Genomic DNA, 24,664 nt, shown 5'->3' with positions numbered 1-24,664 from the left:
GTAAACTTGGGAGTCATTTGCACCTAGGGAGAAAATACAGAGAGGAAAGAAGATATAGCATTAAGCCCTAAGGAACACCAGCGTTTGGAGGTCTAATAGAGAATGAAAGCAAAGAAATGAAATGGCGAAGTACTTTGGTCATGGCTTATTGTAAAAAAAAAATTGTATTTTAAGAATCCATATTTGTAAAATAAATAAACTAGGGATTCATTATTGATTTTCTTTGCATTACAAATAGAAAATCATATAATTTCATATAACTATCTGGCACTCCAAGGTATTTAGAAATGATATGGTTTACCCCAAATTTGGTATAATCCCCAAAAAGGTTTATATCACATATCATGGGGTATGTGTCTACATGCGTTTCAATCTATGTTTCCAGTTTTCCAGAGCTGTAAAGGGTAAGTCATGTTGCCTGACATTGAGTTTATAGGAGAATCATTCAGGGAGTGGATAGTTTAATAACTTTCTACTACCTGATCCCTGCCTCGGTTGTATACATGGTGAGCAGCTTCCAGGTTTCCCTGTTCAGAAGGAGTTGCCTGGTGTAGAGATAACATGGCCCAACACTTGATGCTACATTACCGAAAGGGAACAGAGGGCCCTCCCCTAGGTATCTCTGAAAGGACAGATGAGAATAAAACTAGGCAGATCAGTTTGGAAGCTGTGGCCCAGGACAGAGATGATGATGGATGGTGGCGGCAGTGGAGATGAAGAGGGGATGAATTGGAGAATGCTTTGGATTTAGAACAGAAAATGAAGAGGGGTTGATCATGGGAGGTGAAGAAGAGAGAGGAGTCAAGAATAACTCTAGGTGGCGTGTATCTGACTGACTAGGTTTGAGGTGGTGCTGTTTTCAGAACTAGGAAGACTGGGGAAAGTGGAGGAAAAGATCTAGGGGTGGAACTAAGAATTATATTTAGAAATGTTAATTTGGTGATATCTGTGGGATCTTCAAGTGAAAACATCAAGTAGTCACTTGAATCAGTGAATCTAGAGCTCCGCAGGGATAGCTGAGCTTGGGATGTAAATATGGGCACCATCAGGAGCTAGCAGGGAAGTTTAAAGAAAGAACAAACACAGATTCAGTATCATCAGCAATTAGAGCCTAGACAAAGGAGAAGGAGACTGAGAAGGAGTTAGAGGAAATCAGTAAAGCATGGTGTCACAGAGCTGGATAATTGTATCAAGAAGATAGCAACTGGTTCTTTGGAATGATGCTGATGAGTTAAATAGGATAGGGAAAGAAAATAGCCATAAACTGTGGAAATATGGAAGTCACTGGGGAACTTGGAAAGATTTTTTTCCACAGGGATGGGGAAAGAAGCCAGAGAGATGGGCATGGACTACAGTGCAATGGGAAGTAAGAACGTGGAGATAACAGCTATTGCCATGTTCTGCAAGAAGACTTTCTGTAAAACAGAGATGGTGATATGAAGGTCACAGAAGAATTTTTTTAAAGACAGAATTTATTAGGCACAATTTTATGGAGATGGAGACAAACCAAGAAAAATTGAGTTTACTGCCCAGAGAGAAGGTAGCAGTCCACAGCCTTGGCTACACATTAGAATCACCCAGGCAGTTAACTACCTATGTCTCAGACATTCTGGTTGGTCTGGTATGTAGCCTGGGCTTTAGGATTTATCTGTTTTGTTTTGTTTTTCTAGAGAGAGAGATAATGTGAGTTGGGGGAGGGTCAGATGAAGAAGGAGAGAGCGAATCTGAAGCAGGCTCTACACCTAGTTGTCACCATGAGATCATGACCAGAGCTGAAATCTAGAGTCAGACTCCTAACTGACTGAGCCACCAGGCACTCTTGGGCTTTAGGATTTTTAAAAAGGTCTGCAGGTGATTTTTAAAGCCAAGGTTGAGAAGAACCAACATAGGGATTAAAATCCTTGACTGAGTGGAATTCAGGGAACAGGTGAAGAGCCCTTGATAGGTGTGGCTGTCCACCTTCCACTGTGACAAGAGCAATGTGGAAGATGGGTTAAGTATGAAGCTTTTCTAGATTAAGTGGAAGGAAGATAAGGTTGTTTCCATTTTGTGATGTCTTTCTAGATTAAGTGGAAGGAAGACAAGGTTGTTTCCATTTTGTGATGCAAAGTCATCTGTTGAGAATCAGAAGCAAGAAAGGGAGTGTTAGAGGTTCATAAAAAATAACTAAGAGTTTGGAGGTAGGAAGAGGGCTTATTCCAGGAACATGGCAAGAAGATATTTGTGAATATCTTTTCCCATTTCATGGGTTACCTCTTTGTTTTGTTGACTGTTTCCTTTGCTGTATAGAAGCTTTTGATATGGATGAAGTCCCAAAAATTCATTTTCACTTTTGTTTCCTTTGCCTTTGGAGACATATCTTGAAAGAAATTACTGTAGCTGATATTGAAGAGGTTACTGCCTATGTTCTTCTCTACTTGGCTTAAAATTTCACCAACTCCTTAAACCCAATCCCAGTCTCTCCCCACCTTATTGTCTCTTCTCTGAATCCTTTCATTCCTCCTTGTTCCCGTGCTCCTCTTGCATCCTCTCTTAGGAGGAGACTGTCTTTATTCTCTCATGTAGAGCAATTCAGCAAGGTTTTTTATTTTGCTGTTTGGGTTCTTCCAACATTTAGGCTTTTGGGGACTACACACTTTTCCAAGACCATTCCCTCCAGAAAAATTCTGGTGCCAGTTTTTAAGCTAACACCCTTTTAAATCTAAAATTAATCCCCACCGAAGGGCAGTGGGGATTAATTTTAGCCACCTAATAGGGATCCCCCTAGGTGCCTCAGTCGTTTCAGTGTCTGGCTTTTGATTTCGGCTCAGATCATGATCTCAGGGTTGTGAGACTGAGTCCTGCATCATTCCAAACTCAGTGCAGAATCTGCTTGAGATTCTTTCCCTCTGCCTCTGCCCCTTCCCCCACTCTGTCATTCTCTCTCTAAAATAAAATAAGTAACAAAATCTTTTCTAAACATGCTCACTGAGATCTCTGAGAGAACGCTTATGAAATGGGAGAAGGATATCACCTCCTCACCTCATGCACTGTGTAGTTTTCCCAGCCCAGAAATTAAGGCATAAAATTCAAAAAGAAGATCTGTTCTTTATAGATCCTGGATATCAACCTCTTGTCTGTACTATCATTTGCAAGTATCTTCTCCCATTCCATGGGTACCTCTTTGTTTGGTTGACTGTTTCCTTTGCTGTGCAGAAGCTTTTGATTTTGATGAAGTCCTAAAAATTCATTTTTGCTTTTGTTTCCTTTGTCTTTGGAGACATATCTTGAAAGAAATTGCTGTGACTGATATTGAAGAGATTACTGCCTATGTTCTCCTCTAGGATTTTGATGGATTCCTGTCTCACGTTGAGGTCTTTTATCCATTTCAAGTTTATCTTTGTGTACGGTATAAGAGAATGGTCAAGTTTCATTCTTCTGCATATAGCTGTCCAGTTTTCCCAGCACCATTTATTGAAGAGACTGTCTTTTTTCCACTGTATATTTTTTCCTGTTTTGTTGAAGATTATTTGCCCATAGAGTTGAGGGTCCATATCTGGGCTCTCTACTCTGTCCCACTGGTCTATGTGTCTGTTTTTATGCCAGTACCATGCTGTTTTGGTGATCACAGCTTTGTAGTAAAGCTTGAAATCAGGTAACATGATGCCCCCAGTTTTATTTTTGTTTTTCAACATTTCCTTAGCAATTCGGGGTCTCTTCTAATTCCATACAAATTTTTGGATTATTTGCTCTAGCTCTTTGAAAAATACCGGTGGAATTTTGATCAGAATGGCATTAAAAGTATAGATTGATCTATCCAGGATCTATAAAGAACTCCTCAAATTCACACACAAAACAGATAATCATTTCAAAAAATGGGCAAAAGATATGAACAGACACTTCTCCAATGAAGACATATAAATGGCTATCAGACACATGAAAAAATGTTCATCATCACTAGCCCTCAAGGAGATTCAAATTAAAACCACATTGAGATACAACATTACACCAGTTAGAATGGCCAAAATTAGCAAGACAGGAAACAACATGTGTTGGAGGGGATGTGGAGAAAGGGCAACCCTTTTACACTATTGGTGGGAATGCAAGTTGGTACAACCACTTTGGAGAACAGTGTGGAGATTCCTCAAGAAATTAAAAATAGAGCTTCCCTATGACCCTGCAATTGCACTACTGGGTATTTGCCCCAAAATACAGATGTAGTGAAAAGAAGGGCCATCTGTACCCCAATGTTTATAGCAGCAATGGCCACGGTCACCAAACTGTGGAAAGAACCAAGACGCCCTTCAATGGACGAATGGATAAGGAAGATGTGGTCCGTATACACTATGGAGTATTATGCCTCTCTGTCTTAAAGGATGAATACCCAACTTTTGTAGCAACATGGAAGAGATTATGCTGAGTGAAATAAGTCAAGCAGAGAGAGTCAATTATCATATGGTTTCACTTATTTGTGGAGCATAACAAATAGCATGGAGGACAAGGGGAATTAGAGAGGAAAAGGGATTTGAGGGAAATTGGAAGGGGAGGTGAACCATGAGAGACTATGGACTCTGAAAACAATCTAAGGGTTTTGAAGGGGCAGGGGGTTGGGAGGTTGGGAGAACCAGGTGGTGGGTATTAGAGAGGGCAAGGATTACATGGAGCAGTGGGTGTGGTGCAAAAACAATGAATGCTGTTAAGCTGAAAAGAAATTAAAAAAAAAAAAAAAGATCTGTGTGATGGCCCTCCACAAAGCCCAGTACACTGTAGCCTGACAGCTGCTATGCTAATTCATAACAAGGAACTCACAGAGTTGTACAGTCTGGTAATGGGTTAGCAGTTAAAAAGAGAGCCATTGCTCAAGTAGAAAAGATAACCAAGAGGAAATCAGAAGTTGACAAAATAGAGCAAGATGAGAAAGATGCTGAAAATACTGTGCACTTGATCTGTAAGTGATGTCCAAGGTGGCTTAGGACATTGGGCTGAAAATTATACAGGCATGTACAGTACTTATTGACAGAAGAATGTTCAGCTGAGTTCCCGGGAGCCCTGCAGCTTGCTTTGCATTCATAGGCAATTTATCCTCCTTAATCACTAAATCATTAATGGGGATCAATAGCAATACTACACCAGTGAGGACAGGGGCAGAAGCAGTGAGAATTATTGGTCAGTTTTTTAATTTAATAGCGCTAACCAGGCTTCAGATCCATCCCATGAATCTTAGAGAGAGATCCTTTCTCCCGGGTGTTAGAAAACTGTACCCACAAGGGTAGAAGGAAGGAGTTAGGGATTTATTGTGACTTCCTCTTGTTTTCCTAACTGCTCAGGATCTCTGGATTATGGAATATATTTCCTTATTTAAATTCAGAATGTACCAGATTGTTAGTCTAGCATTAGTGCCAGATAGTGTATTCTGAAAGATTTAGATGTTTCATACCTGTGCTTAGTACTCTGGGTCATGTTTGAGTATTCCGTTTGGTGGGACATCAATCATATTCGGGGGTCTTTTTTCTCTTCCTAACTTGTTTCCCCATATCCCCCATTGCTAGTTTCCTCTTACCTCACTCAGCCTTGTATCCCAGCACCTAGTACATACTTAATGTTTAATAAATGTTTACTGCATTGATTTAATAATTCTAAGTAAATGCTTTTTTGACTCACTGCACCTATAATCATAGACAAGTTGTAAATGCAATCTCACACCTTACCACCTTGAAAAAAGTCAAAAACTTATATGATATGTGTGGGAGTGATTTTGTGGGCATAGAGTATGTAGATTTCTCTCTCTTAGCATCTGACTTCAAATTGACATCTGGTATTTCTAACTTTTTATTCACTATGACTTTTTTTTAGATTTATTTTTTATTTATTTTCAGCATAACAGTATTCATTGTTTTTGCACCACACCCAGTGCTCCATGCAATCCATGACCTCTCTAATACCCACCACCTGGTACCCCAACCTCCCACCCCCCACCCCTTCAAAACCCTCAGATTGTTTTTCAGAGTCCATAAACTCTCATGGGTCACCTCCCCTTCCAATTTCTTCCAACTCCCTTCTCCTCTCTAACTCACCATGTCCCTATGACTTTTGTATTTTCCATTAAACAAAGAAATCAAATAAATTTAATGTAAAGAAATTAATGTTTCCAATACCTGGATACCTTTAATAGATAGTAAATAAATACAACCAACTTAAGTAAATATGCTATTTACTTAATAATTATATATGGTCTTTTAGACCCTTCAGTACAGAATGGTGTAATGCACCAAATAACAATGGCCAATATCCCCTTCTTTTGAAGACCTTGGGACTCAGGCCAGAATTTATATCCTCAATCTAGAGCCATTCATTCATCAATTCACATATATTGATGGTATACCTTCCCCCCAATGACAATATGTAAGTACTCATGGCTAGTATGACAGTATTACTTATTCATCCACAAATACTAAGGGTCAGCATTGAACTGGGCACTGGGAATATGGTAGTGAAAAAGACAAACAATGTTTGCCTCACAGAGTTTCCACAAATATTTCACAAATAAATTACTAATAAACATGACTTACAGTTGTAAAAAGTATTAACATAAGTCATAGCACAACAAGAATATATAAGAGGGTCACCTGGCCTAGCCAGAGGGTGAAGAGAAATGGGTCAGTGGCTTATCTTTGTACCCTCTCCAGCCCCTAGAATAGTATTTGCCTAAAATAACAATCAGTTGGTTACTTGAATTTTTATGAAATTTTTAAAAAATTTTTTAAAAGCTTATATGAAAATTTTAAGCCCTTATTTATTCAAAACTCCTATTTAATAAAAGAGCACATATCACTCTTTCAAGTGATATGGAGGCTCATTCATCCTTTTCACACCAAGCATTGCAATGAGCAGGGAGCTCAGAGAGCTCATAGTAGACATTCTTTCCAATGGCATGTAGATGACCCCAGAATCAAGGTCCAAAGCTGTTTTTGAGATGCTCTGGAAGGAGCAGAGCTGAAAGGGTCTAATCATCAGCCGATTCATATGGTATCTAATTCCTTCTATGTGTAGTTGTTTATATTCTACAAAGAGTGCTCAAAGCCAGCATCTCTCTGCATTATGTATTTTGAGAAGCAGGATTCTTCTCTCATTCAGCCTAGCATTGTGCCAGGTACCAAGTTAAATGTTCAACAAATGTGTACTGAATTGAACTGATAACCATCATTCTGAGGGTCAGAGAGAGAATTATGAGCCTCACATTTCAAGAGAGAAAACAGACTCTGTGGTGTTAGATAAATTTCTCAAGGTCATATAGAAAATTAGGAAACAAGCTGGGGCTAAAACCTGGATATTCTGATTCGGTCAGGATACCCTCTTTTATCTTTAAAACCAGAACCACTGGCATCCCATCTTGTGTAATAAGAGAAAGAAGAAGTAGGTGTCAAGCTGAGAAGCTTTTATGATGTTCTACAACATTGAAAGTCCTGCTGTTAAAAATAAACAAACAAACAAGTAAATAAATAAAAATAAAACCAGGTTGATAGCTATAAGATCAAATGACACTTTTCTTTGAAAAAAAAGAAAAAAAATAATAAGGATGCCAACAAGGGCACGGGCTCTCTTTGAGGATACTAAGTAAAGAATCTCTGACATTTTCTTTGTAGAACTGCTTTATGAATAATAGTCTATCTTCTGAAGATATTTAAGTACCTGAAAAGTCCTTAGCCAGCAAAACTAGTAAATCAGCACAAATCAAATAAACTTCCCAAGCTGGTCTAAGATGTAACATAATACAATATGTTTGCAAGGAATGAAATGGACCCAATTGTTGAGGAACTCCTTACTTGTGTTTCTTGGATTTGTTTCATTCCAGAGTTAATGAGTGCAAAGGTGGACCTCAAGTTGGCTGTATTAAACCATTTTAGGAAGACAGCGACTTTGGATCCTTCCAAAGGAAAAACACAAAAGCACAGACTCTAGAAATGCCATTCTTTTCTGGGCTCTATCATTTCCCATTTCTCAGAGATGTGAAGTGATTCTTAACATGCCGATAGCACACACAGATTCTGGGGTTCACCACCCCCTCTGCTCTACTTTGAGATGGAAAAGCTACCATGATAACACCAACGTAGAGCCACATTTGCTCCACATGTGAAGCCACTCCCTTGAAGAGTGATTACATTCATCCAACATGTCTTCCTTCTTTCTTCAGTGATGCTCAGCTGTTATAGAAAGGGGAGGCAGGTAAAAGTTATACCCAATCCCCTCGCTCAAAATTTCTCCCTTCTCTAAAGAGGTGACACATTTTGCCTCTTTAAAGGAACCAAGCTATTATTTCTTCCAAAGGATCAGAAACAAAACCAAATTCTGATTTAAGCTGGTAGGTGGTCTCTTCAGAGACGACTTACATGATAACATTCCTGGCACTGTAGTTTTCTTTCACCCCTGAGTTTGCTTTGCGGAGCTTGACTTTAATGCCTTTGGAAATGGGACTTACTTTAACTTTAAAATAGCATGTAAATAAGCAAAAGGAAATTTTCAGCCTAGGCAGTGATGAATAGCCATCCTTCTCTCAAAGAAGTTACACAGATACTAAAATCAATAGGCTCAGCATTCCTTTTTACATGTTTGTCATAAATTCTTACTTTTTCTGTGTGTGGAAGGCAAGTGGTAATTTCCAATGGGGCTAAACTCAGCCCTATAAGTGAATCCCAAAATTCTCAGCCCACAATGTTGTTGTTGCTGTTGTTAAAATTACTACGTTATCCCCACCAGAGAAATAGTAAAATAAATGAGATAATTCTTCTTTACTACTTGCCTCCTATCAGTCACCAATCAGTTCTTTATAAGGCATGTTGAAAGCAGATGGAGGTATCATGCAATATTCACCAATGATGCCATGTGTAATCTGTTTTCCTCTTGAGTTTAAATTTCCAGAGGTCACTTAGTATCAAGAAGTTGTCAGTAGGTCCTTGGTGCTCCTTCTAACTCTATGATCTCTTTAGACCTACCTCCTGCTACCAACTTGCATAGATTTAGGTATAGCTTCCAATCCCCATACTTGTATACATACACACACACACACACACACACACACACACACTTTCCAACAGTTCGAACTGGTGAGTATCTAGAACAGTGGGTTATTGTCACTGTTTTTACTTTTAGTGGCATCCTCCATTTTACAAAGGTAGAGAACCAGGTTTTGCCCCAGAATCTAATAAAACCTCAATATGCCTCTGAAACAAACCAGAAATTAAAAACAAACAAACAACCAAAAACACCAAAACACCAACAATAAAAGTGTCCAGAGGCAAATGATTAAGTCTTCTTATCTTTGTTAGCCTATCAAACACAGGGAGTTTTTTGGAGTTTCCATGGTGATATAATTTCTTCTTCTTTTTTTTTTTAATCTTAGCTTTGGACAACTATATTTTAAAGTGACAGATCTGAATAAAAACAGGGGAAAGAAAGCACTGCTTTCTACCCTCAATCTTCCTTTAAAATCATAAATAAATTTAAAATTAAAATCAAGACTTCCCATTTGACTTCCTTGGCTTGTTGAGGATTCATGATTATGCCCGCTGGTTGTGAAGTGAGATTTAATTCAGCCGCTGGAAGGAAAAGGGTGGCCTGGTCTCAAACTCCTCCTTATTCATAGTTTACCATTTAAATTTGTAAGTTCCCATCAATAATAACCTAAAGCCCAATAGTAAATCCATCACTTTCTTCTTCTCTCACTCTCCAAGTTCCAGACATCCATCCCCATCTCTCAATCTTGCTGTAGGCATTTATTGCGTCATGTTCCCGGGCACTCTGTCCTGTGTGCTGGGGATACGAGACCAAGAGTCGTAGCCTCCTTGGGGAACAGCTTAGGATTCAAGTCCTGATTTCACGTCTTACTAGCACTATGGCCTTAACAAAGATATTTTACTTACATTTTCCTTAGCTTCCTCATCTATAAAATAAGGGAAAGGTAATACTTTCCTCTTAGGGGTGTTAGGAGTTTTAATGAGTTTATTGTTTTGGTTGTTTTACCATACTCAGAAATTTTCTGGCACATGGTAAATACTAAAAACATGTATTTTCAATTAATAACTAAATTACAGAATAATCTCCATACGGATGGATGTGACCACAGCATCCATAGGACACTAGGGGAACAAGGTTTAATCCAACCTGTGCTGGGAAGAAAAGGGTGCAGGGAGACCTGACGGAAATTTAAAAGGTATGGTTATATGATGATATCTACTAAGGAGGAAAAAGTGATATTTAAGAGCTGAACATAACCTCTTCTTAAATAGGCACATCACTGAAATGCAACATTTAAAACGAACTTTTTAAAAATGTCTTAAAACTCTCATCTAATGATGAAAGCCTTATAGAATAAAAATAATGGAAGCATGAAAGGAACTCAGAGATCTACAAATCACAGACACTGTTAACATTTTGGTGTATTTCCATCCATTTAGTGCATTTTTTAAAGATTTTATTTATCTGGTTAGTTGAGAGAGAGAGTGCATGCACACATGCATGGGCAGGGGGTAGGGTAGAGGTGGGGAGGGAGAGGGGGAGAATGTCAAACAGACCCCATGCTGAGCACTGACCCCCATCACAGGGCTCGATCTCACAACCCTAACTGAAAACCAGGAGTTGGTTGCTTAACCAACTAAGCCGCCCAAGCACCCCTTAATGAATTTTTGAATGGTTTTAATTTTTAATCTGACAATTAATTGAATTGCCCTCAATTAATTGAATGTCCTTTTCAAATAACACGTGTAGTTTTATACGGTAAAAAGTGAAATTTCCTTCTCCCCTACCCTCCGATCCTCACTTCCTTAGAAAACTTTAACTTTCTGGACTGTTAACTTTAACTTTCTTGATTTCCATATTTTTCTGGATACTTTGCTATAATTTTCCATATATACTTCTATAGAGTTACTTTCTTTTTCCAAAACATAGGGGACATTGTTTATACATGTTATTCTATACTTTACTTCCCTACATAATATATCTTGGAAAGTTTTCTATATCAGTACATACATATTCTTTTTAATGACTACTGGGTGTGGTTGTACCATAATCAATTTGGTCTTTTGCTTATAAATATTTTGATTTCCTCCCATTTTCACCATAATACTGTGTTATATTGAATATTTCACATAGATGTTAAACAAACATATTTCTGTAGAATGAATATCTAGAAATGGCATTGCTTGGTCAAAGTCAATTCACATTTTAAAATTGCATAGATACTGCCAAATTACTCCTTTAAAAATGCTGCTGTAGGGATGCCTGGGTGGGTCAGTAGATTAAACCTCTGCCTTCGGCACAGGTCATGATCTCAGGGTCCTGGGATTGAGCTTCACATCGGGCTCTCTGCTCAGCAGGGAGCACACTCCCCCCTCCTCCGTTCCTGCCTCTCTGCCTGCTTATGATCTCTGTCTGTCAAATAAACAAATAAATAAAATCTTTTTTAAAAATGCTGCTGTAGTTTATAATATAGCCACAACACAAGAGAATATTCATATTTTTATGTTTTCATTGACACCAGCTATTATCATTTGTTTTAATATTTGCTAACATGATGGACAAAATTTGGTAATACATTAACATTTCATGGTTTAATTCATGTATCTCTAATTATTAATGAAGTTGAACATTTTGTGTATGTTTATTGAGCATTGCATTTCTTGACCTGTTCATATCTGGGACAATTTAGGTGAATTAAGGGTTAGCAAGAAAAGACACACATGAATCTTTTTAAATCAATTGATAAATTTTGTGTTAGTGGGAGAAAAAGATCTTATGGAAAAATTTTTCCCACAGGAATAGCCAGTCATCAAAACATCATTTATTGATCAGATATATCATTACCTGTTGGTTTTAAATGCCAACTTTATCATCTACTAAGGTTTAATATACATTTAGCTCTATGCATGTATTTATCTATTACTATGTCAAAATCAGTTTCATTATAGCATTGTTTTAGTTGGCTATAATCACAGCAATGTTCATTAAGAGAGGACCAGAAAATGTCACTGGTCTATAACAACAAGCATGTTATCTCATGGATCTGGCTTGTCTGTGGTTGGGCTACTGTAGACTGGGCCGGACTGGCCAGCTCTGCATTGAGAATAGCCAGAGAGGCCTCACTCCTTACCACCCCACTGCGGAGATACTCTGCTCCATGCGTCTCTCATCCTCCTGTGGCTAGTGGGCTTGCTAGGATATGTTTTTCTCATGGTGATAGCAGAAATGCAACAGCATATGCTCAAGTGTGCAATCACATTTCAAACCCCTACCTGCATCACATCGACTAACACCCTTTCAGCCAAAGTAAGCCCCAAAGTCAAAAGGGGGATGTTCTACCTTTAGAAAGAAGGATGAGTAGTTACATGACAAAAGCATGGATACAGGATCAGGTGGGTTAGAACCAAAGTTCAGTTTACCATGGGAAAATTCCCCCCATTTTTCTTTATTTTCAACATTTTATTTTGGGGTTATTTTTTCACATTGTCTTTTCAGATAAACTTTTTTAAAAAAGATTTTATTTATTTATTTGACAGACAGAGATTACAGGTAGGCAGAGAGGCAGGCAGAGAGAGAGGGAGAAGCAGGCTCCCCACTGAGCAGAGAGCCCAATGCGGGACTCAATAGGACCCTGAGATCATGACCTGAGCCAAAGGCAGAGGCTTAATCCACTGAGCCACCCAGGCGCCCTTTTCAGATAAACTTTTAAATCAGCATGCAGAATTCTAAAAAAGTATGAGTGGAATTTTAGTTGGGTTTTCATTTAATATAGAAATTAATTTGGGTAGAATTCATAAATTTTTATAATTTGGAATCTTCACATGCAATTAGAAACATTTTTAATGTTTTTATTTATTCAAGTTCTCTTACGCCCTTTAGCAGGGTTTATTTTTATTATTAAAACTTTCAAACAACTCAAAAGTAGGAAGAGTAGTACAATGAATATCTACTTACATATGTCCCAGATTCAATAGTTATCAAGATTTTGCTGTTTCTATGCCATCACCTGGTGTCACATAACATTCCTCTAGCCCTTTATTTATTAAGTGGTTAGTTTGATCTGAGACTCAATCAGATTTATCATCATGAGAATCATTCTCTTTTTGTGGTAGGGATAGGAAGGTAGAGCAAGAATACTACGTAAGTCATGCTGTACACTTCCCAGGGCATCCATCCCATCAGGAGGTACATGATGTCTGGTTGCCCCTCTTTTAGTGATGTTTAGATTTATCAATAGGATCAGGTTTTATCAGTCTTACATCCATTATGAAATTCCCCACTAACCTTTTAACAAATCATTTTAGCCTAGATTCATTATTTCATTAGGGATTGCAAAATGGCAATATTCTAATCTGCCATTCCTTCTGCATCTATTAGCATCAAGCTGCCTTGAGGAAGTATTCATATAAGAAGTCTAGATATGTGTCCCTTTCCTTATTTCTAAGTTATCAGAATAATGAGTTGGTTTTTAGCACCCTGTAGAGATAACCAATGATTTTTTTAAATTACTATAAATCTATGAATATTGAATTTTTTTAATACTTTGTGATAACTTATTTTTTGATACTTGAATTGTCTTATTCTTGGACAGTGGGAGCTTTCAAGTTTATTTCTGATTCCTTTGTCATGACTCCTAGAATCTTTAATAGCCTCTTTATTTTCTGGTAAGAAGTATTTCAAGCTGGTCTTGTACATTTACTTACCCAGATTTTTAATGAGTCATTTCTCATAGGAAACCTGAGTACCCTTCTAGTATGGAAGGGGGAAGGGAATGGAATGGTACTTAGAGACCATAGTCCCGGCTCAAGAGACTCATTGCTACTATATTGGTTGTTTTTTCTATTTCTTTTCTGTGGATAGAATTTAACAATGTGGTTTCTAAAGAGAAAATGTATCATGAGCTATACTGATATTTTCAACTTAAATTTATTTTTTTAAAAATTCTTTTGTTTGATATTTTATTTTAATGGAATTAGATTTCTGATTATCATAGTATGCTCTGATTGAAACACTTCATAATATTTCAGGGACTAGTATAAATGGAAAAAATCTCATAATAATATTTGTTGATGAAAAATCATGGTGAAAGCAAACTTCCAAAAATGTATTTGTAGGCCTTAAGAGAATAAGCACAACAATATGGGAAGAGATAGCCAGTCTCTTCCTTCATACATGTTTTTAAAATTTTTCATATTATATCTTTCTAAAACATAGATATTTGACAGTCATTAGAATGGCCATCTTTTTAAAAAATCACAATCTCCAGCGGGTGAACAAAGTAAAGAGCAGTAACCCAGAACATAGTTGAATAAATCACTTCAGAGTCTTAAGTGAGAAGGTCTTCCAACTTCAGAGTTTATCATCAACTTGTATCTTCATTTTAGTGAAAATACATTTTAATTTTGGTTAAATGAGAGTCATTCCCCAATAGGATTAGTAACTGCATTCACTGAATTTCATATTCTTCATTTGTGAACTGTGAAGAAATGAATGGTAGCTAGAAGATCAATGGGATTCCAGGTAGAGCTGTAGGTGGAATGACATGTACAAAGACAAAAATACCTATATTTTGATTACAAAACTAACAGTGGTTTCAAATTTGAAACTTAATTACAGACCAACTACACCAAGCTTTCAAGTGGCAAAAATACAAAAAAGTCAAGTGTTACAAAATATTACAGAAAAAGTGCAGAGCCTAATAAAATAAAAGAACTGAAAAATATCTTGCTAGAGTTCAGCTTGGAAAATTTATTACCAAAGGGAATTTTTTTTTCACACAAACTATACTCAAAAATAGCTTTATAAGGCTAATTTCTGGCTAAAAGCATCAAAGGATTTATGAGTCGAGAAAAAAAAATACCTTAATTGACAAGGATAGGCAGAGAAGAAACAAAGAAGCCCCTTACCCCCAAAGTTTATACCCATTAATATTTCTGCAGTATTACTGCTCTGATATACATCTCTTAATATGGCAACCATGGAATTAATCCATACTAAAGTCATTTTTAAATTAAAAGCAAAACAAAACAAATTAAGCCTAATGCAATCTGACGAAAAACATGTCAAGGTATGTTTTCAAGATTATTTTACAAAACACCTACATATGCAAAATAGTCTCCAGGTAGCATTTTCAGGGAAAAAAAAATTCTTTGAATTTATCATTGACATGCTGTAATGACTAAGTTACACTATTTAAAGAAGTATTTAATAATTTTTTATATTAAGTTGATTTATTCAATACATTTTTTTCTTTTTTTTAAGATTTTATTTATTTGATAAATAGAAATCACAAGTAGGCAGAGAAGCAGGTAGAGAGAGAGGAAGGGAAGCAGGCTCCCTGCTTAGCAGAGAGCCTGATGTGGGGCTTGATCCCAGGACCTTGGGATCATGACCTGAGCCAAAGGCAGAGGCTTAATCCACTGAGCCACCCAGGTGCCCCACATTTTTTCTTTTTTTAAAAATATGTTTTTCTTTCTCTTAAGTAAGGAAATGAGTGTGCATATAAGATTAAAAGAGGAATCATAGGCACACAGTAACTTACAGAAATGTTTGGAGCTGGGAGGGCCAGCAATCATGTAAACCTCAATCAGTCATGATGTTTTCCAAGGAAGAGTCAGTCTTACAGCCATTTTACAAAGATTTTATTTATTTGGGTTTTTTTGAGGGGGGTGGGGGAAGGGAAAAGGGCAGAGAGAGAGGGAGAGAGAATCTGAAGCAGGCTCCATGTCCAGTGTAGAGCCTGATGTGGGGCTTGATCTCACAGTCCTGAGATCATGACCTGGGCGAATTCAAGAGTTAGACTCTTAAGTGACTGTGCCTCCCAGATGGCCCCATTTTACAAAGATTTTAAAGAAAACTTCCTTTTGATATTAGATTTTTTAATACTTTCATTCTTACTCAAAATCAGTCCAGCTCTTACTCCGTAGCAGCAAGAGTTACAATACCAATTTCTGCAGCTACAGTACTAAGTATCATAACAGGCCGGCAAGACATTATGAAAAAAAAAAAATGAAAGAATGACTTTCCTTCCAGATTAAAAAAAATTAATAAAGCAATTGAGGAAAAATAGCACTAAATCTAAAATTATTTGCAAAGGAATATTATGTAATAAGTTGCTTGAAGTTAAAATACAAGATTTCAGATTTTATTTATTTGATTTTGCTTATGCATTTTTCTCTTATCCTGCAGATCTTTGTTTCTAGTGTCATTAACATGATTGCTTATGTTATATTTATTTCAAAATAGCAATATCAATATTATTAGTACCAACATAGTTATTTTACAGTTTTTCTTTATGTTAAAGAATATATAGTGGGGATATACAGTGAAATTACTCTGGGGATATATAGTGAAATTACTCTGTTTTAAAGTAACTTGAAATAGTTTTCTGTGGTTAATTCACTAATCTATTTACCCAGTCATGTTAATTTGCTTCATTTTGGCTTCATTTATTTAAAAATTGTTTTGTCTTTTATTTCTATTTAGTATTTTTTTATTTATTTATTTTCAGCATAACAGTATCAGTATTTTTTCACCACACCCAGTGCTCCATGCAATCCGTGCCCTCTATAATACCCACCACCTGGTACCTCGACCTCCCACCCCTCCCTGCCACTTCAAACCCCTCAGAATGTTTTTCAGAGTCCATAGTCTCTCGTGATTCACCTCCCCTTCCAATTTACCCCAACTCCTTTCTCTTCTCTATCTCCCCATGTCCTCCATGCTATTTGTTATGCTCCACAAATAAGTGAAACCATATGATAATTGACCTTCTCTGCTTGACTTATTTCACTCAGCATAATCTCTTCCAGTCCCGTCCATGTTGCTACAAAAGTTGGGTATTCGTCCTTTCTGATGGAGGCATAATACTCCATAGTGTATAAGGACCACATCTTCCTTATTCATTCATCCATTGAAGGGCATCTTGGTTCTTTCCACAGTTTGGTGACCATGGCCATTGTTGCTATAAATATTATGGTACAGATGGCTCTTCTTTTCACTACATCTGTATCTTTGGGGTAAATACCCAGGAGTGCAATGGCAGGGTCATAGGGAAGCTCTATTTTTAATTTCTTGAGGAATCTCCACACTGTTCTCCAAAGAGGCTGCACCAACTTGCATTCCCACCAACAGTGGAAGAGGGTTCCCCTTTCTCCACATCCTCTCCAACACATGTTGTTTCCTGTCTTGCTAATTTTGGCCATTCTAACTGGTGTAAGGTGATATCTCAATGTGGTTTTAATTTGAATCTCCCTGATGATGAACATTTTTTCATGTGTCTGATAGCCATTTGTATGTCTTGATTGGAGAAGTGTCTGTCCATATCTTCTGCCCATTTCTTGATATGATTGTCTGTTTTGTGTGTGTTGAGTTTGAGGAGTTCATTATAGATCCTGGATATCAACCTCTTGTCTATACTATCATCTGCAAGTATCTTCTCCCATTCCGTGGGTTACCTCTTTGTTTTTTTGACTGTTTCTTTGGCTGTGCAGAAGCTTTTGATTTTGATGAAGTCCCAAAAGTTCATCTTCGCTTTTGTTTCCTTTGCCTTTGGAAACATATCTTGAAAGAAGTTGCTGTGGCTGATATCAAAGAGATTACTGCCTATGTTCTCCTCTAGGATTCTGATGGATTCCTGTCTCTCACTGAGGTCTTTTATCCATTTTGAGTTTATCTTTGTGTACAGTGTAAGAGAATGGTCTAGTTTCATTCTTCTACATAGAGCTGCCCAGTTTTCCCAGCACCATTTATTGAAGAGACTGTCTTTTTTCCACTGCATATTTTTTCTTGTTTTGTCGAAGATTATTTGACCATAGAGTTGAGGGTCCATATCTGGGCTCTCTACTCTTAGTTTTGTTTTGTGACTTTACAAAACATTTATGTAAACCCAAAGTCAAGCTACAAAGCAATAAAGACACTTTAGAGAGAAAGTCTAACTCCCAACTATCCCTCCTACACTTTAGATAATAATTTTGTTAATTTTTTGGCTTATCTCTACATTTAAAAATATAAGCACATATGTGAATGTATATAAATATGTATCTAGCTATCTATTTACCTCCCTTATTTCTTAAATAAAAGGCAGTAAACTATATATATATTTTGTGCACTTCGTTTTGAAAATGAGATCCTGGATATTCTTCCATAGCAGCATATAACGATCCTTCCAAAGTTTTTATATAGCTGTTCATTATATACCATACTTCATTCAACCATTTTTTTGTTCCAGGAATTCCTCAATTCTTCTGGAAGTGCTGATGATATTCTTTCTTAACATACGTTCTTATATAATACATATATATGTATATTAGATATATATTAGATATATACATATATATGTATATATCATATAGAGAGAGACAGACAAAGAAGGAGAGAGCCAGAGAGAGATAGAAAAGTATGATAAGACAATGGAGATTATCTGGAAAGTTCAATATCTGCCTAAAAGGTATTTTATTATAAGAAAATACAGAGGGCGCCTGGGTGGCTCAGTGGGTTGAGCCGCTGCCTTCGGCTCAGGTCACGATCTCAGGGTCCTGGGATCGAGTCCCATATCGGGCTCTCTGCTCATCGGGAAGCCTGCTTCCCTCTCTCCCTCTGCCTGCCTTTCTCTCCATCTACTTCTGATCTCTCTCTGTCAAAAAAATAAATAAAAATCTTTAAAAAAAATAAAAATAAATAAAAAAAGAAAATACAGAAAAATAAAAAGAAGGAAAAATAAAAAGAAGAAAATAGTCAAAGATAAAGGAGAAAGAAATTCCCAGAGCTAAAGAAAAACTCACATTGTCAAACTGTAAAGGATCAGAGTATCTCAAACCTAGTAAATGAAAAAGACCCACACCTAAATGCAAACTGTTTAAATGTCAAAACTTCAAAGAAAAAAACAAACCTTAAAGCCAACTTAAAAAATATTATCTGTAAAAGAATAAAAATAGATTGAAATTATGTTTTTGTGGATGAAAATTTACTTGCAAACCTTTGCACTTCTTAGGTTACTACTCAGTTAAAATTGTCTTCAAGCTCTATTACAAAGCTGTCATCATCAAGACAGCATGGTACTGGCACAAAAACAGACCCATAGATCAATGGAACAGAATAGAGAGCCCAGAAATAGACTCTCAACTCTATGGTCAACTAATCTTCGACAAAGCAGGAAAGAATGTCCAATGGAAAAAAGACAGCCTCTTCAATAAATGGTGCTGGGAAAATTGGACAGCCACATGCAGAAAAATGAAATTGGACCATTTCCTTACACCACACACGAAAATAGACTCAAAATGGATGAAGGACCTCAATGTGCGAAAGGAATCCATCAAAATCCTTGAGGAGAACACAGGCAGCAACCTCTTCGACCTCAGCCGCAGCAACATCTTCCTAGGAACAACGCCAAAGGCAAGGGAAGCAAGGGCAAAAATGAACTATTGGGATTTCATCAAGATCAAAAGCTTTTGCACAACAAAGGAAACAGTTAACAAAATCAAAGGACAACTGACAGAATGGGAGAAGATATTTGCAAATGACATATCAGATAAAGGACTAGTGTCCAGAATCTATAAAGAACTTAGCAAACTCCACACCCAAAGAACAAATAATCCAATCAAAAAATGGGCAGAGGACATGAACAGACATTTCTGCAAAGAAGACATCCAGATGGCCAACAGACACATGAAAAAGTGCTCCATATCACTCGGCATCAGGGAAATACAAATCAAAACCACAATGCGATATCACCTCACACCAGTCAGAATGGCTAAAATCAACAAGTCAGGAAATGACAGATGCTGGCGAGGATGCGGAGAAAGGGGAGCCCTCCTACACTGTTGGTGGGAATGCAAGCTGGTGCAACCTCTCTGGAAAACAGCATGGAGGTTCCTCAAAATGTTGAAAATAGAACTGCCCTATGACCCAGCAATCGCACTATTGGGTATTTACCCTAAAGATACAAACGTAGTGATCCAAAGGGGCACGTGTACTCGAATGTTTATAGCAGCAATGTCCACAATAGCCAAACTATGGAAAGAACCTAGATGTCCATCAACAGATGAATGGATCAAGAAGATGTGGTATATATACACAATGGAATACTATGCAGCCATCAAAAGAAATGAAATCTTGCCATTTGCGACAACATGGATGGAACTAGAGCGTATCATGCTTAGCGAAATAAGTCAGGTGGAGAAAGACAACTATCATATGATCTCCCTGATATGAGGAAGTGGTGTTGCAACATGGGGGCTTAAGTGGGTACGAGAAGAATCAATGAAACAAGATGGGATTGGGAGGGAGACAAACCATAAGTGACTCTTAATCTCACAAAACAAACTGAGGGTTGCTGGGGGGAGGGGTTTTGGGAGAAGGGGGTGGTATTATGGACATTGGGGAGGGTATGTGCTTTGGTGAATGCTGTGAAGTGTGTAAACCTGGTGATTCACAGACCTGTACCCCTGGGGATAAAAATATATGTTTATAAAAAATAAAAAATTATATTAAAAAAAATTTGTCTTTATATATTTGTTTTCTGTTTCCATTTCCTCTCTGTGAAATCATTTTCTTTTTTTGACTTTTTAAAAGCACTTTTTAATTTTTTCATCAGTTTATTGGAATTCTTTATGTATAAGGAAAATTTGCAAAGGTTTTCTGTTATTGCAAATATTTCTGTAGTGAACTTTTAAATTACATTATATCTGAAATTCAAAAGGTATATTTATATTTAAAAAAAACACGGAGGGACATCTGGGTGGCTAAGTCTGTTGGGCTTCCAATTCTTTAGTTCAGCTCATGTCATGATTTCAGGGTTGTGGGATCAAGGCCTGCATTGGGCTCTGCTCTGGGTGTGGAACCTGTTGAAGATTATATCTCTCCCTCTCATTCTGCCCCATCCACCCACCCACCCCTCGACTCAAACTCACTCTTCCTCTTCTCCTCTGAAATAAATAAATAAATAATAAAAATTTTTAGATCTTTTTAAAATTCTTTCTATTATTTTTGTTTAGATAAAACTTTTTCATCTAGAGACCAAATATTCAATTTTTTACTTTTATTTTAAATTTCTTTTGCTTTCTCTTTTTCAATTCAGGTTTTAAATTAATTTTCAGTTTATTTGATGTACAGAGAAGTTACTTTTCACAACCAGCCAATTTTCTCAGCTGAATTTAATAAACACTCCAGTCATCTTTAATTTATAGTATTTTCTTTATCATATATTGATTTCATAGAAACATGCATACAGTAACATCTATTTCTAGGCTCTCTATTTTGACCCATTAATCTATTTTTATATCAACCATTTAAATTATAGTAGCTCTATAATACAATCCAATTTCTAATATCTTATAGGACAAGGCTATAAACATCTCATATTATAATGAAAACGTGTTAAAAACACATTGTCAAATGGCACTTCTAGACCTCAGTGATCTTAAGAGGAGATTTCTGTCTCAGTAACAGGCCTCTGAAACCCACTTGACTAAGATGTTTTTTATCACAATGGTCACAGTAGTCAAGCCACTATTATAAAAAGATGAAAGCAAAAGTGGCCTTTACTTTCCAGGGTGTTTGATTGTATCTGGTGGAGGACTATGCATGTAAACAGTCAATGCCCCTTCACACACATCCTTATGAGATTTTCTTTTAAAAGTGTTCTTTCATATTTCTGCTCAGAAACACTGACCTCGAACACAGTTGTCACGTCTCTGGTTTGTTCCACTTAGAAAGGAAGCTCTCACTTTGGTTTAGGGGCCATACACCTCCGGACCCTGAATGGCCAATGTGAAGCCTAAGAGCTCACATCTGCAAGGGAAGAGGGAAAGGCTGCAGTACATTTGTAGTGCGACTCTGATTTTCCTGGAAACATGAAATGGCTTTGGGATGAATGAGCTATTGATATGGTATCGATGAATTTCCAAATAACTAGCTTGGATGAAAGATGCTAGACCCCCCCCCCCAAAAAAAGTACACACTGAGGATTCTTTTCATATAAAATGCCAAGAAATGCAAATGAATTTACGATGACAGACAGCAGATCAATGGCTCCCTGGAAGGAGTGAGAGGTCAGAGAATCCAGAGGGAAGAATTACGAAGGGACACAGGAAAATTTTGAAGTGATGGATAACTATATTATTTTGATTGTGAAATTGCACACTTTAAATATGTGAAGTTTTTGGATATTAGTATCTGTGTAAGTGTGTGTGTGTGTGTGTGTGTGTGTGTGTTTGCAGAAAACCAACCAAATAGTAGGCAAGAGGTAGAAAGTAGAAACAGGAAGATAAAAGAAAGTACTGGGGAGGAGATAAGACCAAAGACTCTCCAGGAGATTTAATCACAGCTGTAATATAACCCAGAATGGGGGTCTAAACGGGCTGGATGGAGCCATGCTTTGCAAACCTTAATGTATACATAAATCCCCTTCAGATCTTAATATGCAGGGTGTGATTCCTTAGGTCTTGAGCTGGGGCCTGAGACTCTGCATTTCTCACTAACTCCCAGGTAATGCTGAAGCTACTGGTATTTCAATGATTCTTTTGAACAGCAAAGGCCTAGAGCATTTGTTCTCAGTTTGGGTTGCATATCAGAATCACTAGAGAGCTTGAAATAAATAAATAAATAAATAAATAAATAAATAAGATTATATAAAGGAGAAAACAAGCAAACACTTGATATCTGGATCTTGCCCCCAGAAATTCTGATTTGATCAATCTAGAGTTCAGTCCAGATGGAATTAAAGGTTTTTAAATCTACTCAGATGATTCTAATATGCAGCCAAGGTTGACATCTACTCCAAAGAAAATGATAAAAGTCTTACGGAATGAGGAGGAAACAACTCCAAAAAGGTAATAGGGAGCCAGAGAAACATAATAAACCATGTCCCCAGTCAGAATCAAATGTCTCCCTATTCCAGCCATGCAAATTTATCTGAGTGTACCTGTATAGTCCTGCCTTTGTTAGTGATGCTTTTGCGGCTTTCATACTTGACCTGGAAATAAATATCAGGCTAATTATGAAGCAGGCATATGGGGAGCGTGGCCTTACTGAGATTATGGCCACAAGGAGAAAAGTCCTTGCAGTGGAAGAAGCTGACTTGGAAGGCTGGTCGGACACACATACTTACCAGCACATCCGCAAGGATTGTTCACTGGTAGGAGACAACCCCCAGCCTGTCTCCTCCTGTCCATGATGGGCCACACACCAGGCGAGACAGACCATGCTAGATTCTTCTAACACATCCCAGACTTGTTTTAAACATTTCAGTTCGGCTAGTTTCCTATTAATGTTAATAGCTTGGAAATTATTTTTCGATCTGTGTAACAGATTTGTATCTGCATCCCAGAATTCTGATTCTGAAACTACTGATGTCCCAGAATCTTAAAAATGTTTAATGAGACGTGTCAATTTAATTGTACTACTTGGAATTTAAAGAGCCAGGGTTTCTGACAAATGTCATCCTTCGGATACTGATCTTGGCTACGGATTAGGTTCACCATTGCCGAAATTACACATCGGGAAATGAGCTCTCTTTAGTGAAACAAAAGACTTTTTTTGTTTTTCATTTAGTTGATTAAAATGCCACTTAGGACCAGAACAAACTTACAAGTATATTAAAGCAGTCTGGTTTGGTAATCATCATTATCTTTGAATTCTGATGCAGAGGATGCTGTGTACCTGGGTGATGAGAAAGAAAAGGAAGAATATGTCCTGAATGACATCGGGGTTATTTTTTATGGAGACTTCAATGACATCAAGAGTAGAAGCTGGAGCTATGGTCAGGTGAGCCATTTAACATTTGTCGTTGTCAAGGACATTTTTCCTTAATATTTTTTTGTCACATGTATCACTACAAGGCCATATGTTGATATCAGACATACACAATTTCCCACATTTGAGGATCTGAGACTCCAAGGCTGACAGCACAGGAGCAGAGACTTCAAAAGGCAACTACGTAATTTATCCACTGAAAGCACGTATCTTCAGGTATCAAGGTTACCGAGATCAGAGATTCTATGGATAACATAGCATTCTAGTGAGAAATGCTTGGCATCCAGTACAGTCAAATCACATTACCTTAGAACTTGTTCTTCAACACGGAATAGGTTTTTTCCTTTTCTTATAAGGAAAAGTGTTTTGATGCTGTTGCAAAGGATACTGTAAGGTGTGTGCCCAACTCAAAGAAATCCCCTTTTTAAAATCGTTGTTAGTATAAGATCCTAGAAAATTAGAAATTAGAATTAGAAGAGACTATCACCATTTCATCAAAGGAGGGCCCACTGGACTTTTACTTTGAGACATTTTATCAACTAGAATCTCACATTACTGTTTGGATATAAAATAATAAATAGTATTCCATTTAAGATATTCAATAATCCAAACTATTTCAGTTGGATATCGCTAACAACAGAAAAAGCGACTGATTTTTCTGCCATATTCCCCTAAGAATGTATGTCCTGTGACTCAGTGAAGACCCTTCATTAGCAACATAAGAAAAGATGAGTGTGTCATTTCTCAGAGAGTTTGGATGAGATGATTGGAATTGTGCACCATTGCTCTGCGTATCCAGGATGGTAGATTTCATGGAACCTGGCCTCATCAGGTTGCGTCATATTTTCTTGGTTTCTGATGCCTTCTTTTGACTTCCATGTGAGTTTCCCTGCCTCCCTTACCCCTGATCCAGCCTGCCCAT

The 24,664-nt window shown here is 37.3% G+C and overlaps 1 protein-coding gene across 2 annotated transcripts in view; it reads left to right on the top strand.

The window, feature by feature from the left end:
- The window catches only part of F13A1 (coagulation factor XIII A chain), a 163,747-nt gene that overhangs the window by 49,923 nt on the left and 89,160 nt on the right, over positions 1–24,664 (top strand). For both annotated transcript variants that reach the window (XM_004753663.3, XM_004753664.3), the window contains exon 5: positions 23,636–23,754. In XM_004753663.3, coding sequence (XP_004753720.1) covers positions 23,636–23,754 — 119 coding nt within the window. The remainder of the gene's footprint in view (positions 1–23,635; positions 23,755–24,664) is intronic.

The sequence above is a fragment of the Mustela putorius genome, unplaced genomic scaffold, assembly GCF_011764305.1.
Source record: "Mustela putorius furo isolate JIRA1106 unplaced genomic scaffold, ASM1176430v1.1 tig00003870_pilon_pilon_pilon, whole genome shotgun sequence".
Classification (NCBI taxonomy): domain Eukaryota; kingdom Metazoa; phylum Chordata; class Mammalia; order Carnivora; family Mustelidae; genus Mustela; species Mustela putorius.
The sequence above is the reverse complement of the archived record's forward strand: the minus strand, read 5'-3'. Positions and strand labels throughout refer to the sequence as shown.